We start from the raw sequence: 17,802 nt of genomic DNA, 5'->3' as shown, positions 1-17,802 counted from the left end.
GACTAAATTGCAGGAGGCAGTGGAAGACAGGAGTGCCTGGTGTGCTCTGGTCCATGGGGTCACGAAGAGTCGGACACGACTAAACGACTAAACAACAACAACAATAGCCTTCTGATACTTCCCACTTATGCAAGTTTAGTGTCATTTCAGCTACGTAAGGATTGGCATTCAGAAGATTGAACTTGCAGTTATTATGCAGAGCAGGGGCCACTAACGCCTTTGGGCCAGTGAGCACACTGGGAATTTTGAGAAAGTGTTATAGCTGCCTGTCACCAAATTGCTGCTGTGAGGGAATGGTGTGGCACAAAATGGCTGCTATGAAATTGTGGCACGGGTGTAAAGTGCGTGCCATATCTAAAAGAGTGCCAGAAGAGAGAGGACCACCAGGTTCTGCAGATATCACCTCCCATTAGCACCCATCAATGAAGAAATAAAAGGCAGCTATTTGATTACAGAGAGAAGTTCTTTGCACCTCTGTTCAGAATGCAAGGGAGGGTGGATGTCCAGTCCTGGCATTCAGTGAAATAGGAGCATGCTTAAGGGGACATGTTGAATTGGGAAGAGAGGCTGAGCCACTGCAGGGACTGAGTTGGCAGAACAAACAGTCTTTTCTACATTGTGGATTTTGCAGGTAATATGGACGGGCGGGCAGACTGGTGCCCATGGGCACCATGTTGGCAGCTCCTAATATAGAGATTCCTCATTGATGCTAAAGAGGAAAAGCAATGGCACTTCTGGTCATTGTTTCAACAAGGCTGACATCCTTGACCCCAGGTGCTCCAGAAATGCAGTGTGTCAGGTGTCTGTCTGTTTGCACATACTGCACCCCCTCCAAATACCCCCACAATAGGTAGCTTCCTCTTCCAAACACCCCACCATCATAAATGGGAGGCATGTGGATCTTTAATAAAATGACAGAGGAACTTTAAATCCATGTGCTGGTTCCCTATGGCCCGTGGGCTGGATTCGGCCCAATCGCCTTCTCAATCCGGCCCGCAGACAGTCTGGGAATCAGCATGTTTTTACATGAGAAGAATGTGTCCTTTTATTTAAAAATGCATCTCTGGGTTATTTGTGGGGCATAGGAATTCGTTCCTTTATTTATTTTTTCAAAATATAGTCTGGCCCCCCACAAGGTTTGAGGGACAGTGGACTGGCCCTCTGCTGTAAAACTTTGCTGACCCCTGTTCTAGCGTACCCCAGCTGGTTACAGACAACATAATTGCACTGATTCTTTATGCAGTGTGTGTGTGTGTGTCAGAGAGAGAAAATAGATGAGCCGGATGGCATGAGGATATTTACACGGGCACTTAGCCAGGAAACAGTGTTGTGTTTTCCACAGATATGCTTCTTTAGGGAGGGTATCTCATCTGAATGTTTCAAGTTTCCTCTGCAGTCCTTCCTATAGGGAAGGTAAATTCCACATAATTCTATGCCTACAAACTGAGGGACCCTGGGGGAGAGAAAGAAAGTCCATTTATGCCAGACTATGCTATTGAATTTAAAACTGAATGCTGTTCATTTCGTTTACAGTAATATTGTACGATACATGAGGGCTACCTCCCTCTAGTTATTTCACTTTTAAAAAACAAAACAAAAACAAATAACGAAAACAAGGAATACATGAAAGATATTCTTAAGAAGAAACTGAACTGCTGGAGAATCACGGCACTGAAAAACCGAGCATTAAAAACCTACTTAGAAACATCCTCCCATTAATACCCCTTATAAAATCTTGTATCACATCCCTAAACCTCCTCAACTGACTTGGAAATGAACCAGATTTGATTTCACTGAGTGGTGTTTGCTTACACGTAAGAAGGCTTAAAGTTGTGCAACAAGGCATCCTGACCCTGTGTGTGGGGCTTAACTTCCAGGGAAGCGTATATAGGATTGCAGCCCTGGTGTGAGGGAGAGGCATTTTGGCTTGCCTTGGTGTGTGTGTGTGTGTGTGTGTGTGTGTGTGTGTGTGTGTGGAATAAAGTATGAACTGCTTTCTTTTTTACATGCAGCTGAGGTTGCAGGCTAAGATCCCTTAGGATGATAGTGTAGCTCTACAGTGCTGCTTGCATGAGTGTGTGTGAGCTGAGCCACCGGGTAGTGTAATAGCAGATGCTTGCCTGCGCTAAGCTGATTTACTTGTTTAAGATCTGACCTCATCATTCTGTCAGGATGGATTCCCACCTATACAGTTAGGAAGATCTTAGCAGAACTGTCCGCGACATACAGAGGAAGCCTCAGTGAGAGAAAGGGAAGGACAAGTATTAGGAACACGAGCATTTCTTGCTTTCGTTCCTTATTTTGGAGAGGATGAAGCGGAGGCATTGAAAAACACAGGAGACGAACACAGGGTCTGTTTCCTTTCTGGAACAACAGGATTTTTTTTTGTAGCAGTCTTTTCCTTCTCTCTTTCTCTTTCCCCTTCCACAACTTGTGAAGATGTCAGTCTCGGGGAAGAAGGAATTTGACGTGAAGCAGATCTTGAGGCTCCGCTGGAGATGGTTCAGCCACCCCTCTCAGAGTTCCACAGGCACCGGAGGTTGCCTGCAGCAGGAAGGATATGAGCATAGAGGGACACCAGTTCATAACAGGCTGAAGAGCCACTCGCGGGACAGAAATGGGCTGAAGAAAAACAACAGCCCAATACGGCACAACATCTTGGCGCCAGTGCCTGGACCGACCCCAGTGCCCCACCGGCCGATCCAGACTTGGCCTGAGCAGCAGAACTTCATCGAGCAACTGCAAGCCACAGAGCAGGTGCCGAAAGCTGTCAGAGAGGAGGAAGGTGACAAAGAAGAGCTGGACAGAAAGGCAGAGGAGCTGCAAATGATCACAGAGGAGAGCAAGGATGAGTCCGTCGAGAGGTGGGTGATTTAGGGGGCAGCGCTGAGGAAAATCAGCTGCATGTTATTGCTGTTATTGTTATGGTCATTGTTTGTAGTTATTGCTAACATTGTTGTTGTTGTTATATGTAAAAAGCGCCACCAATGTGCACAGCGCATTGCAATGCACAAGACAACAAGTCCCTGCCTGGAGGAACTTACAGTGTAAAATATGACATGGCGGGGGTGGGGGGTGAGAGAGGAATGGCAGAGTAATCGAAGCAGACAGGGTATCCATGTGCATTTATTTTGGTTGCATGTACTTATACTTGGTTACAGCAGGGTAGGGGAAGGGCCTAAACTCAGTGGTAAGGCATCCACATGCAGAAGGTCCCAGGTTCTGTTCCCAGCATCTCCAGGCAGGGCTGGGAATACCCCCTGCCTAAAATTTTGGAAAACTGCTGCTAGCCAGTGTAGACAATACCTCGGGTGGTACCTCGGGTTAAGTACAGTACTTAATTTGTTCCGGAGGTCCGTTCTTAACCTGAAACTGTTCTTAACCTGAAGCACCACTTTAGCTAATGGGGCCTCCTGCTGCTGCCGCACCGCCGGAGCACAATTTCTGTTCTCATCCTGAAGCAAAGTTCTTAACCTGAATCACTATTTCTGGGTTAGCGGAGTCTGTAACCTGAAGCATATGTAACCTGAGGTACCACTGTACCGAGCCATATGGGCCAGTGGTCTGACCTGGCATATAACAGCTTCCCTTTTCCCCAGTTAAGGGTTTGTGAGCCTAAAGTTTAATGAGAAAGGTGAGCTTTGGCCTAAACTGCTTACTCTTTCTTTCTCCCCCAACTCTCTCTCTTCTTAAATAAACCTTACTCTTGCTGTTGTCTTGGAAATGAATATACTGTCCAGTTCTTAGGAAACATGCTTTGTTTCATTTTAAAAAAATTGCTGGGGCTTTTTAACCCTAAGCGAATGAAACCCCTTCCTCTAAAATTCACACACATCACACTGTGCTAAATACTGCTATTTTGTGTGTGTGTGAATGGTGTTTCCTGTTTATAAGATGCAGCCCCCACCAAGGAACAAGGTCCTTTGTGTTTCACCTTGTTTTTACTCCCACCCCCTTCCCCCCTGACACTTCCCTGAGAATTTTCAGTAGCTTCTGTAGAGCGTGTTAATTTGTCTTCAGATAAATGAACCAGCTCAAAACCTTCTCTTTCCTGTGACTTTATCAATAAGTTCAAACTTTGATGAATGGAAAACGTTGGGACACACACAGACACTGCCACCAGTCCTCTTTGTTGCTGCTGTTTATTGCCTCATTGATGAATATAATTAACCTTGAACCATACTGGGAAGTGGCAAGGAGCTTCTTAAAGGTTTATTTTAAAATTGCAGTAATCTCACCCGCAGCTTGCTGAAGGGAGAGAACCGAGGGCAGTCATGCACACTTGCTTGGGAGTACTATTAAACTAAATGCTTGACGGCGGGGGCAGTGGGTGCGGGGGGGGAACGGGACACTTGCTTGTCAGGGATTGATATGTTGGATTGACCTGTAAGTCCTAAACAAACACGGAGGCTGATCCTCTAGGAATAAGTTCCCTTGTGTTCATTTGAACTAACTACTAACCCAGTGTAGACAAGGCTGTGACCTTTCTAAGTAAAATGTCACTGAAAATGAGAGGAAAGCATTAGAGTTCAGATTTAGGATGGGAGTCACTTCTTGTGAGAAACTGATAGCAACTGATAGCAACAAGCGCCAAAAGCAAAAAAAAAACGGGTGGTGGAAATGTGGTTCCAGAAGTAATTTGTTTTTAAAAACAGTATGTTGTAGTGGTTGGAGTGTTGGGACAAGAAACCTGAGAGGTCAGGGGTCAAATCCCTTCTCAGTCCTGAAGCTCACTGGGTGACCTTGGGCCAGTCACTTTCTCTTAGCCTAACTTACCTCACAGAATTGCTGTGAGAACATTTATTTAGTTCAGTCAGGATGCAAATGTTTTTGCTCCAATACAAACTGTACATGTATTGCAAAAAATATATATAATTTTAGTCTCCGGCATTTTTTCATGCCAGGGAAAAAGGAATCCTGTTTGACAACCTGCATTTTTAAAAATTGCTTCTCATTTCTCCAGCTTGTGATGTGTAGCAATCCTGATTCGTCCAAATCTATGTCTGGGCAAGTTGAACAAAAGGCACGTTGGCATATTGAAATCTATAGAGGAGTCATTAAGTGCCTGACACCAGTGTACATTTTGCACTGATGCCAACAAGAATGCAGCAACATACTCAGTAATGGAATTTTCCTTGTGAAGTCTGATTCTACACACCTTTACTGATAAGTGTTTAATGGAGGCCAATGGGGCTTATTTCCAAGTAAGTGTATGAGAGAGCATAGCTTGAGCAGGAACTTTGAGCATGAAGAACAACAAATATGGTGGAAACAGTGGAAACTGCTATACTAAGGCAAATACAGCACTGCCCAACCAACTTTGTTGTGTCCTCAGCTTGCATGACTTCTTATTTATGGCCTTTCGAAGGGTAGCACTGCTTACTAGCTGTCTACTCCTTATAACTCAGAAGAGAAGAGGATGGGGACAAACAAGAATTACTTGACTCCACCTAGCAGCCCAGATACGCACCAACCACCATTGGCTGGAAAGATCCCTTTCTCTGCTGGTAGCTGGCTAAAGTTGGGCTGAAATTCTCAGAAAAACAATTTTATCAGAATTTCTTTGAATTTTTCTTTTTCTGAACTGTTGGAAAAGAATATTCAACTGGAGAATATTCAACAAAATGGCCTCCTCAATTTATTTATCCAGTAATTGGATGGAGAATTTCAGCTCCTGCTAAGCACCCCCAATTTTCATATTGTTTAACATTCAGTAATTCAGTAATATTAAATAAAGCAATGGGTGCACCTTCCTTCTCCTGGTCCTTTTCTCCTGGACAATTGCTTCCTTTCTCTATCAGAATGAATGAACAACAGTCTCATTCAGCATTAACCTGAATCAAAATGTCTCAAAAGAGAATTTTGTGGGAATTCTTTTTGCTACCACATAACCTGTTAGAGAATTCCACATCCCTCCCAGAGATTAATCTGAATATTCTCCTCCCCAGTCTTGCCTCCCAGAATAAGTGTGGAAAATTTTGGGAGGCCACTTTTGCCCAGCAAAACTCAACAAATCAATATAGTCATCACTGCTGGGGTGCCTTCAAAATTGTGTGGAGTCTGGCCTTCCTTTGAGAGTCTCTCCATATATCCTACAGCAGCTGTCAGGAATATTGAACAGGGACACGGAAAAGTCACTGTGTGAGAACAATTCCAGGCACTAAGGTCCAGTTGTAATGGACCTGGCATGGGGAATCATAAGAAGCTGCTTTGTACCACATTAAGCTAGTTGTCCACCCAAGTTGGATTGCCTACTTTGACTACTCAGAATGAGGTCCTCCTCATTGACTGTTTCTGGATCCTTTCAACTGGAGTCCCTGGGAATTAGGCCTTGAACCTTCAGCATGCAAAGTGTGCTCTCTTCCTCTAAGCTGTAGCCGAACTTAGAAGCCCCTCAGAGTCTGTGGAGGAGGTCCTTTTCATTTCCTGCTTCCTGCTCGTTTTAGCTGGAGGTCCTGGGGAGTGAACCCAGGATCTTCTGTGTGCAAATTGATGCTGCCCTATCACTAAACTATGGTCCCCACCTGGATAGGGCAGCATCACTGTGTTTTGCAGTATCTGTGTTTTGAAACCCTAAAACATCTTTCCTCTGGATTGGCGAAGTAAACAGCAACAGCCTTTCCAGCTAGGGGCTTCAACAATGGGATAATGAGAAGTTGTTTCCAATTACTAGGCAGGAAAGAAAACCTGTCACTAAAGCAGTGTGTTGTTGTTGTCATTGGTAGTGGTGGTAGTGGTGAAGAAGAGGCTCCAGGTAGATACTCATATGTGTGTCATGGACTGGTTGGATGCAGAGGAATGGTGGGAGGATCTAGCTGGAGAACTTCCAGAAAAAGGAAGGCTCAGAGCCCAGGGATTGGTGGTGGAATGTTGATGAGTGGTCAGAGGGAGAAGAGGGAAGAATACAGGGAAGAGGAGGTGTCAGATGCTGAAGAGGTAACAGGGCTGAGTGAGCTGGGAGAGTCTGTGGCAGAGAGAAGCCCAGAATCAGAGGCAGAAGCTGAAGCAGGAGAAGAGGGAGGCCAAGAGGCAGAGGTGAGTCCAGCTGGTGAAGAGTCATGGGTGTCTCCTCCTCTTGCTACGACAAGCTCCCCTTCCCCCCGGTCTCCCAGAACCAGAAGAGGCATGAAAAGGGCAGAGGAGTGGTTGGCTTCATGCAGACGCAGTCTCTGATTGCTTGGAAAAAGCCTGAGGAGGTGGGCACTTTCAGTCTTGGCAACTGATTTTCATGGAAGAAGACCACTCCGCTCATTAAGCCTGACAGTCAAGTCTGTGGAGATCCTTCTTTTTGCTAATAAATTTAACTATCTTTGAACTGTGTGATTACAGACCAGCACACTCCTGTGACAATGTGTTAGTAAAGCCTGATCACTGAGCTATGGCCATGACCCAGCAACTGCTTTAGAACCTGAAAGTTCTAATTGGTTCTCATTAGCAGCTCAATAGGACTGGTAGGCAGGGAGACCAACAGCAGGTGAAGGCAGAGCTAAGGAAGGCAGAGAAAACTAATTTATTGTTTTGTCCCTGGCCTCCTCCATCCCGAGTTGCACAAGGGAAATGCTGAGAATGAGGAAGCACCAGAGGATAAGCAGTGACAGCCCTTTGACTGGTTGTAAGCCAGGAGACAGGCAGGTAAGCAGGCTGAGGTTGGTGGGGCAGTTTGTCCTAATGGACCAGCCTCCACTGTTAAGCCACCAGCAGATCTATCCTCTGTGAAAACAGTCAGTGAAAGGGCCAGTATTAAAAATGGCCAGAGGGTTAGACATGCTAGTCGTGTCGCTTCTTAAACATTAACTCATTTATTATGACATATTCTTCTTCAACCAGATCCCTACTTCATCAGATGCATGAAGTGTTATCCTCACTTGGCATATGTATGGGTGCAGAAGGGGGCAGAAAAAAAGGAGAGAAGTGAACACTGGTATCAAATGTCCCAAAATGCAAAAAGTACTGTCTGCGACCATCTGCTTGAAGTTTAAAAACATGCGGTGCAAACGCAAGCTGTTTGTACATTGCATATTTTTCGACTGGGTGTTTTATTCTGTTTTGCAGTGTCAAAGTTAGTGATTGCCTGCGTTACAACCCAAGAAGGGGATGGGTGAGAAAGCGGAAGGCATAATAGTATTTAACATTCCCGCACCCAGCAATTAAGGGTCAGGGTATGGCGCTTCTCATCTGCTGCCTAGCTTCCCCAAATCGTGATGACACATGTCTAGCGTCTCTCATGAACTTCACCAAATGACAAATACAGGGATTGTGGACTCATCTAATGGGAACTGTTTGAATCACAACCCCTTTCTATCAAGGATTCGTGACTGTCAGGATTGACTGGGTGTTGCGTTTTTCATGTCCTTGTCAATGATTATCTTCTCATTACCATAGAATATGGTGTTCTTGCCTCTAAAATGTCTAGTGTTTTGACAGACGTTCTAGGCATTTTTTTTTAACTGAGTGGCCAAATTTCCCTCCCTTGTGGTTTGGATCCAATGATGACACAATACAAGTGGAAGACTATTCTATTCATAGAAGAGCTGAAGGGGAGGGTATGATGTCCAAAATTCCCTATTACAGCTGCAACCTGCCATCCCATCCCCGTTGTCTGGAGAGCCACTGCCAGTCAGTGTAGACAGTGTTGAGGTAGATGGACAAATGCTCTCACTTGCCATAAAGCATCTTCTTATGTTCCTAAGGAAACCCTGTTGCATAAGAGGAACTCTGCTCATTAGAAGGCAAAGCTGTGCTGGATCAGACAAGGGTATATAAATTCCAGCCTCTTGATGCCCTCTTGATGGCTATCATATCCTTTCCAGGAAGGTCACAATCCCCCAAGGTGAGAGCCTTCCATGCTGTGGCTCCCAGGAAATCATATTCAGTGGTATTCTCCTTTTGTAAATGGAGGCTCTGTCCGGCTCCCATAGCTAGCAACTTTTGCTAAACCTTGTAGTACTTAGGCTCCATTTGTGTGCCCATCTAACAAGTGCTTCTCATTGCCTCTCCAAATAGTCACCATGCTCAATGTATTTATTAAATATTCCAAGACTGAAATGGTCAAGTGTAGAACCTTTTCTTACCCCACGCAAGAAGGAATCAGTAGGCTAGCAAGAGGCTCAGACTTTGCAGAGGGAAGAAATGCCTAAGGGTGGAAAATCTTGACAAGCAGCTCAGTGGGCCCTGAGCATGCTCAATGGGCACTGAATGCTAATTCTTGGGGAAATGGAAATGGAACTCTGGGGAGGGGGAATAGTATGGAATGACACATCCAGAAAGAGGATGCGACCGACTGACCGACTGGAATCAGGAATGGCAACATTTCGGTATTGCTGCTCCTGTTGTTTTTGAGTACATTATGAATGTAGATGGCACTTTAATACAGGGCTGGCAAATCTAGATATCATTGGACTACAGATCCCACCGCCCCAGACCATGGCCATGGAGGGTCTCAGCTCCCCCATCTCTGCTGTAAGGGAAACAAATGGCTGTGTCGAGGAGCTTACAATCCAGATTTAGACAGTTGCCTCTCTATTGCCTTTGCTGTTATTCTGAACTGACACTTTAATTCGGGAAATATACCTTGAGCACAGGGAGAAATATTCTGACATTTAAACTTATGACCCAGAGTTGGGAGTACAGCTTTTGTCTCCACAAGTATTTATTTGCTACAAGTGTGGAAGCTGTTTCTGTAGAACTGGGGCTGCTAGGTGGGCTGGAGGGCCATGACCCTGATAGAGACGAACCACACAATAAGCCCAGTGGTGGAGGAACCTTCTGTGGCACCCGGGGCGGGATGCCAAGGGGCGGGGCGAATCGCCTGGTGATGCATGCACGACGTCCGTATGGACTGCGCATGTGTGGCATCCCATACGGAGTGCGCACATTTACAAACTTTGCACGACAGTGCAGAATATTGCCAGTGAGAAGTGGCTCCAAGCAGTGAGTATGAAAGACACTGGCCAATTCTGGTTTCAGGGTGGTCCTTTCAGGCCATTGTGAGCCCTCCAGGATTTTGCTGCCTGCAGAATTGCCCATTTAAATTTCAAGTCACATCTGCACTTTCTATGCAGATGACATTGAACCGGACCACTAACTAGCAGTGTAAGCTTATTCCAGGCTCACACAATGACTTCCAATCAGCGTCGCCTAAATAAGGTCAGGGTCGGCTATACAGAAAATCATTAAGCTGCCTCCGAGTCGGCAGACTTTGGGTGCGAGACTGACAAGGTGAGATGCACACAGCTTGCCTTCAGAAAAGGTGGTTTGGGAGCTTTGGCAGCCTTAGCTCTTTTCACCACCACTATCACCAAATCTGTAGTTTATTAATGTTTTTATCCAGAGCTATATCATTAAAAAGGAGAATAATGATAACTGAAGGCAGAATAGAGAACTGAAGCAACGGGGAGAAACTCCCATCACCCCTGACCACTGGACAAGTTCAGTGGGAGCTGAAGTCCAACTGTATCTTGAGATTCACCATCAGACCGAGAAGCTTGAAAAAATAGCTATCTCTCGTCTCTTTTTTGGTGATACCAAATTCACAGGGGAAAAGAAAAGAGGCTTCTAATAGTTGAATTTTCTCCTTACTACTGTCTTGGACTTGTTGAATTACCAACAAATCTGATTTTAATTTTTTTAGATAAATGTGAATATAAGGAACAAAACAGAGGAGGGAAATAGGTGAGAAGGAGAGAGATGAAGAATAAAGATTTGTGTGTCAGATAGGGAAGGTGTCAGATAGAGAGCCAGGCAACAGCAGTTGTTCTTCCAGGGTAATAATGTTAGCAGAGCACCACTCTTGATAAGTCATCAGCATTTTTGTGCCAATTTTTACTGATATACACATTTTTGCAAGGCATTTCCCCCTAACACAATGCAAATTTGCACAGTATTTTCATGAACATATGTGTTTCTATGCACACTTTACTAGAATATATGCATCCCTATGCAAATTACTTGGCTGCAGAACTGCACTGTAAAATTTGGTGATGTGAGAATTTCAAAGGATGGCTCTGTTTTTTGTGCATTGTTTCGGAGAGTGCAATTTTTGTGGGTTCACCTTTAAATGCAAACATAATCACATTTCTCCTGCATCCCTATATGTGAATAGCACATTTGTTTTCCCATCATCTCTGCCTCTTTCTTGCTTCCACAGTCCCCAGTTTTTAAGCTCTTATGACTTCACTTCCTTCATTTTCCCAATGTACTCTTTGATTATTTTCCCTAGGCAAAGAAACCATTCACTTCTCTCCCAGAAGTTGCACCGTTTGCTAACATTCCGCAGTTTCATTTTCTCTGAAACAGCCTATGGCTGTGTAGGTAGAGACCACAGGCAACAGATAATGTTTTGTTTATGATAAACATGACATTTGGTAAACCTAACACTGTAGTATGGCTGGGCAATATCACCCAGTGGAGGGACCTTTTCAATTCTACTGAGCCAAGGAAGAAAAATATTCTTTTGTGAATATACTTAATGTTTTCACCAGCTCATTATTACCTCTTTCTTTTAGTTCTCCTGTGCCTAATGTTAGACTTTTCTTGTGTAAAGCCTCTGCACTGCAACTCAGGTTTCCCATTTAATTGCATTACACTCAGTAGGGGCATTGTTTGGAAAATAGCTTAAATTATACATTATAGTTTCTCATTATAGGCAGCAAAAATTGGCTGTGGCTGTTACCTAAGGGAGCAGCAAGCACCAACTAGCAGCATGGTAGTGCCCTTTAAGTAAAGGTTATACACAATTCTGTAAAGCGTAGAGGCAATAAGTGAAGTCATTTACACTTCCACAACAGGCTTTCTATCCTCTTCTTGAAGCCAGGCACACACTTGGGGAAAATCACACAACTTTTTATGTTTGTGGCTTGATCCAAATAGCTTGGAAGAATGGCACAACAACGGGCATGGACTCTGAACAGCTGCCCATGATCCTGGCAAGGTGCTCACAGCACCCTTCCCCAGCCTATGTGCTCCAGTGGTTTTTGGACCACAGCTCCCATCAGGCTCAATGGTGGGAAATGCAGTCCAAAATTGTAGTCCCATGGGGTTGGTGGGAACAAAACATCTGGGGGGCACGAGGTTGGCTAAGGCAGCATTACTTTAGCAGCATTGCCCTCTTTATCATGGGAAATGAAGATAATGGAATGGTACATTTTACTCTTTCCAATTATAGTCCATAAATCTTTCAACATAGCCATTGATTATTCTTGTGAAAAATGGCATCTCAAAAAAAAAAGGGGGCCTGCGGACAGTGTATGAAATAGCAATGAAATTAGATACTTCAAGCATATTAAAGCAGTGTTTCGATTGTTTTCACAGAGAAGTTGGGGTGACACAGCTATGAAATCAACAGGAAATTGCATCACAGTGTGCGCATTCTTAGGAGGACATAAAAAACGATTGCTCGTTTTATAGAAATGCAGTCTAAAAGCACTTTAGTTAGACCTAATGGACAATTAAAGGTTATTTTACGGCTGAATCATTGACTTCCAAACTATTTATGAGGAGTTAGGCACAGGCCATTAGCGCTGTGCGCTTCATGCTTTAGACAATTGTCCATGCTGTGTTGACCACTTTACCCATCAGCTTTGGTCCTTACCAGGGATGGGAAAGAAATTTGGTTCAGTTCCCATTTAAAGGTGAACCCACATAATTGGCACATTTCACAGCTGTATGAGAAATAAAGCCTTCAAAATTCTCAGAATTTTGCAATGCAATAGTCCAGCCAACTGAGACCTGTGGGTGTAGGGCTGTATACAAAATAGATAGATGATAGATAGATAGATAGATGATAAAATGAATGAAAAAATGCATAGATTCTGAAAAAGTGTGCATAAAAGTGCATATTGTTAAAATAACACACAATAACACACAATAGGCCACTACATTAGGGAAAGTTGTTCTGCAAAAATGTGTATGGTAGGTGCACGCCCCCGAAAAACTTCACCAGGAAAACCCACCTGTCTATCACATGACACCTGCCAAAATCTCTTGTGTGGGGTTCCAAAGCACCTGACAGCCAGCCAAGAAGTCTGTTCCTCACACTCTCCTGTGAGTGGAGGGGTTGTGGTTGGTGACGCAGTGCACAGACCTCTCTGTGGCAGCACATCCTTCTTGTAATGCACCCCTTCTATAGAAGAGGTGGGGAAATGCAGGACCAGGGGCTGACTGCACCAGCCCAGGAGCTGGCATACTTATTTCCCCTCCAACCTGCCACCTCCAACCTTCCATCCTGGCCAGTGTGAGACTCTCAGGGTTCTGGTTTGGATGATTCTTCTGCCAGAGACTCTCCCTCTGATACACAGGCAGAGCAAATAGATGCTCCAACTTCATTATCTCCTGCTCTTTCTCATGCACACATATTAGAGAGGGGAATGTAAGCAGCATTCCTAGAACTCCATCTCAGCTTCAAATGAGTAACCCTTTGCTCTCTCTTTCAAAACTGCCAGCTGTTTCTCTCTCTCCCACTTTTCCCTAAGTTTGATGGGTGCAACCATGCCAAAGTGCTGAAGTATATCTCATTCAGAGACCAAGAGAGATCCCCAGCTCTCAGGCGACCATCTCCTAAGAATTAATTCCCATCAGCTGGACCTCTTGGACCACCTAGCCATCCAGCTGTTTTACAAAGGAGTGGCTGGACAGCTGCTGCCTAAACTGCATCTATCTTCATTTGTGGCAGGAGCAGGGAGTCTGTGGGTCTTCCAGATGCCATTGAAATTCCAGCTCCCCTCATCTTAAACCAGCATGGCCAAAAGCCAGGAATGATGGGAAACATCTGGAGGGCCACAGTGCCCGTTCCCCTCCTCGACTACAGTATCTGTTTGCCCTCATTCTCCATGAATATTGATCTACTCCTCTTGAAGTTTCAAAGCAAAATGCTGGTCACACCACATTATGCTTGGGCTCAGCTTAGATCAGGCACCCCCAAACTTGGCCCTCCAGCTGTTTTGGGATTACAACTCCCATCATCCCTGACCACTAGTCCTGATAGCTAGGGATGATGGGAGTTGTAGTCCCAAAACAGCAGGAGGGCTGAGTTTGGGAATGCCTGGCTTAGATCCATGCAACACAGCTGTGAGTTGTGAGTGGATGACCTACAAGAAAAAAAAAACACAGCAGATAAGAGCATAAACCCCTCCAATTGTCATCCAACTTACCAGAACAGCATGTCTGAGGGAAAGGAAAGGAATTTGTGCAAGGCTGACTGGTGAGCTTTGTGGCTGATCCTGAACTCCACATTGGCACAGAGTAGTCAGTGCCCTCCCCTTTAGTCTCAAGTGTGCATCCGCCTCCTGTTCCTTTAGCTCCAGAATTAAATCATGCTCAGTATGGATTCCTGACATCTTAGATTAGCATTTGGGTGCTCCTCCCCCTGTTCCTCTGCACCCTTCAGCTCTATGAGCTGTCAACACCTATTAATTCTAATCAGAGCAGAAGCCTCACCACATCTTTCAGAACTGGGCCCTACACGCTTACTGCAAGCTGATGTGCAAAGGGCTAAAACGCATGAAATCCCAACTGTGGGAAAATAACAATTCTGAGGTTTTCCATACGGCTAGAAGCAGCACCTTTGCAATAAGTTTTCAGAGCAGCCCTACTTTGTTATTCCCCAGAACCACAGAATTCTACATTTTTAATTCTTCTTCTCCTCCTCCCTCCCCCTCCCCCATATCATTTATAAATTGGTTCCCATGAGGCATCCTGAAGTGATTCACCAAATAATAAAATATATGTATAAAATAGTTTACATCGAAACCATTAAAACAATTGCATTTATAAAAAAACCACGCAGTGAAAAATACAGTTTATAGTTTGAAACAGTTCAGAACAACAACACGTGCATGCATGAAATCAGTTCAAAACAGTACAACAGAGATATTGACTGGGATCAAGATGCCAATTTAGGAAGTTTGTTGAAAGGGGAACTTAACCTGGAGCTGGAGTTCCTTCGCCGCTTAACTCCAGAAACCCTTTTCAGATCTCATGTATGGCACATGTATAGCAAAAGTCACGAAGGGGCAGTATTTTTCTTTCATTTTTGCCCTTGTCTAGCTGGGGATTTGCTCCATGCTATAATAAAGATATTCCCCCTGTCATCTTTCCTGAACAGCTTTTGGTAGATTTCTCTCTTTCCGCTCCCCCTCTCCCCCGTTCCAGTTGACAATCCTCTCCTCTAACCCCCTCTTGCTTTTCCGTCTTTTGACACCAAGTATAATCTTCTGCGTCATCGGAACAACAGTGTGAAAGGTATCATCAGGACAGCGGCTCAGTTTCCCAAAGATGCTGTTTCTACGGAAACGCATGTTTCTAATTATGGTGGGTCTTTCTGACAGCTTATGCAAAACTGTACATCACTTTAGAGGGGAGTTTCATGGCACACATGCTCCCAGCACCCATTAATTTAACATTCTCTGGCTCTCAGGTACTCAGTTACTTGGAAGGGGGAAGAAGGTAGAGATGTTCATCCAGTTCACATTTTAATGGAAGCTACCTTTTGGAATTCACATGTCTCTGAATTTTGTGATGCATTTTCACAGCCAAAAATTGGGCACACAAAAAGTGTCTATTAAGGTAAAAGTGTGCTCAATAGATTAATCAACTAAAGCTTTCGTGGAGGCACATTCTCACCAGTATGACTGTGAGCTAAAAGCAGTCTTGCTTATTTTCCCCCTTAGGCTACTTTTAGGCTATTTTTGTTACGATAAATTATTAAGTAATGAAAAATAACATGCTACACAACGACCTTTCCTTCTAACAAATCTTGGTAGCTTTTATCTATGAGAAAGTATGTGTAGAGAAGTTTTCCATGAGAAAATCTGTATAAAGTTTTCCCTCTCCCCAAATACTAGAACGTGTGGAATGTTTTGCCATAAGATATGGTGATGATCGCAAACTTAGATAACTTTAGAAGGGAATTGGGCAGATATGCTATATGGAATCTTCCAGTTTAGAGTCAGTATGACCCTGTATACCAGTTACTGGGGGAACAAACCTTGGCAGAAGGCAATTGCATTCAAGCCCTTCTTGTGGGAAAGGATTTTTCTGAGCATTCTGAGCAGGAAATGAAAAATGTAAGAAACCAATTTGGAAAAAAAATCATTTCCTAATGCAAACTGCCACTTTTCTAGTCCTCATCATATCATCTATTTGGGAAGTCATTTTACTGCACTCACTGATACCTAAGTCAAATATGAAAATGTATGAGCAATTTCAAAATAAATAAGATTAATTGGAAAAGCAATTATTATAGAGCGGCAGAGTGAACAATTACCGAATCTAGCATAATTAGACTCGCTGTACACAACCACTACAAATAAATTAGGTCCATCGGCGCCAGTTCCTCTCTAAAGGATTTGTGTAGTGGCTCCCCAGTTACCATAATTCTTTCGCATTTTGTAGCCTTTGGACTTGGACAACTAATCAAGCCATAATTGGCTATTTACCTGACAAGCTGAAATGATTATTAGTATTGCAGAGCAAGGCTCATGCTTTATTACCACGTACGTGAAGGCGCATCTTCTGGGATGTTTGGGTGCATAATGAGAGTATTATTTATTAGGTCACAGTTGCCAAATGGTTTCTAATGCTTCATAAGAGTATGAATATGGAACTATATTAATAAGGTTATTGGGAAAATACATAAAGTTTAAACCAGGGAGTATTGTGCTTTATTAGACAGAGACGCTCTTGGTGTGAAACAAAGCAGTAACTTAAAGCCTCTGGAAGTTTACCTCACACATGCTAAGCTCATTGCCCTTTCAGCTTCTTCTCAGGGCCTTTGTCTGCCTGGTCATCCAAGCCTGTCTGCACAGGGCAGTTACAAGAGTGTGCATGCTTCCTGCCTGCTCAACTTATATTATCATCATCTTACCTGTGAGTCTTGGAAGACCTGCTCCCTTGCCTTGCAGGCTTTTCCCCCACCTGGCCTGGGAGGGCAGGGCCCTGACTGACTCCAGCTACAAAAGTTGAGGGAGCTCAGAGAGACCAGATACCATCATGGCTGCAGATGCATACCTAGGGTCCCTTGAACTCTTGACAAGGGGCCATATGGCTCCCTTTCCCCCTAAAATCACTTTACCACAATAACCACATTAGAAATCTTTACATTCTATGTGGCTCAAGGACTCAAAGAATCCTGAGAATAGGAAAGGTGAGGAGGAAGGGTGGAAAAATTCACATGCCTTGTGTTTGATATCACCACAACAGTGGACTGACTCCAGCTTCAGAAGCTGAGGCTACTGATGAGACCAGAGACCACCTTGGCTCCAAGTCCTGGAAGACTTACTCCCTGCCTTACAGGCCTTTTCCACCTGGCCTGGCCTGGGAGGGCAGGGCTCTGACTGACTGACTACAGGGGATGAACAGACTTTTGGGCTGGGATATTGTTCAGAGGTTTTTGTTGGGGGTTATTGTTGCTTATGTTGTCATAAACAATAAATTAAACACATTATACAATCAATTTTGACATAAATCATAATACAATTTAAAATTAAAGCTACAAAAAAATCAGTAACAGGAACAATAACCCCCAACAAAAACCTCTGAACAATATCCCAGCCCAAAAGTCTGTTCATCCCCTGTAGTCAGTCAGTCAGAGCCCTGCCCTCCCAGGCCAGGCCAGGCCAGGTGGAAAAGGCCTGTAAGGCAGGGAGTAAGTCTTCCAGGACTTGGAGCCAAGGTGGTCTCTGGTCTCATCAGTAGCCTCAGCTTCTGAAGCTGGAGTCAGTCCACTGTTGTGTTTAATTTATTGTTTATGACTACTTACGTTGTGTGGGACGCGGGTGGCGCTGTGGGTTAAAGCCTCAGCGCCTA

At 44.2% G+C, this 17,802-nt stretch overlaps 1 protein-coding gene across 3 annotated transcripts in view; it reads left to right on the top strand.

Moving 5' to 3' along the window:
* The first annotated feature begins 1,659 nt into the window (after positions 1-1,659).
* KLHL4 (kelch like family member 4) overlaps positions 1,660-17,802 on the top strand; it is a 42,765-nt gene continuing 26,622 nt past the window's right edge. For 2 of the 3 annotated variants that reach the window (XR_014164579.1, XM_081896738.1), the window contains exon 1: positions 1,721-2,864. Coding sequence is in view for 2 of the 3 variants with exons in the window: in XM_081896738.1 (XP_081752864.1) it covers positions 2,440-2,864 (425 nt within the window). In the remaining variant the exon portion in view is untranslated. Of the gene's footprint in view, positions 2,865-17,802 lie in introns of all 3 variants that reach the window. The other variant, XM_081896739.1, reaches the window with a different exon arrangement.

Source organism: Podarcis melisellensis, assembly GCF_964234715.1.
Source record: "Podarcis melisellensis genome assembly, chromosome: Z".
NCBI classification, from domain to species: domain Eukaryota; kingdom Metazoa; phylum Chordata; class Lepidosauria; order Squamata; family Lacertidae; genus Podarcis; species Podarcis melisellensis.
Note: the sequence above shows the minus strand (reverse complement) of the source record. Positions and strands in the feature narration are given on the sequence as shown.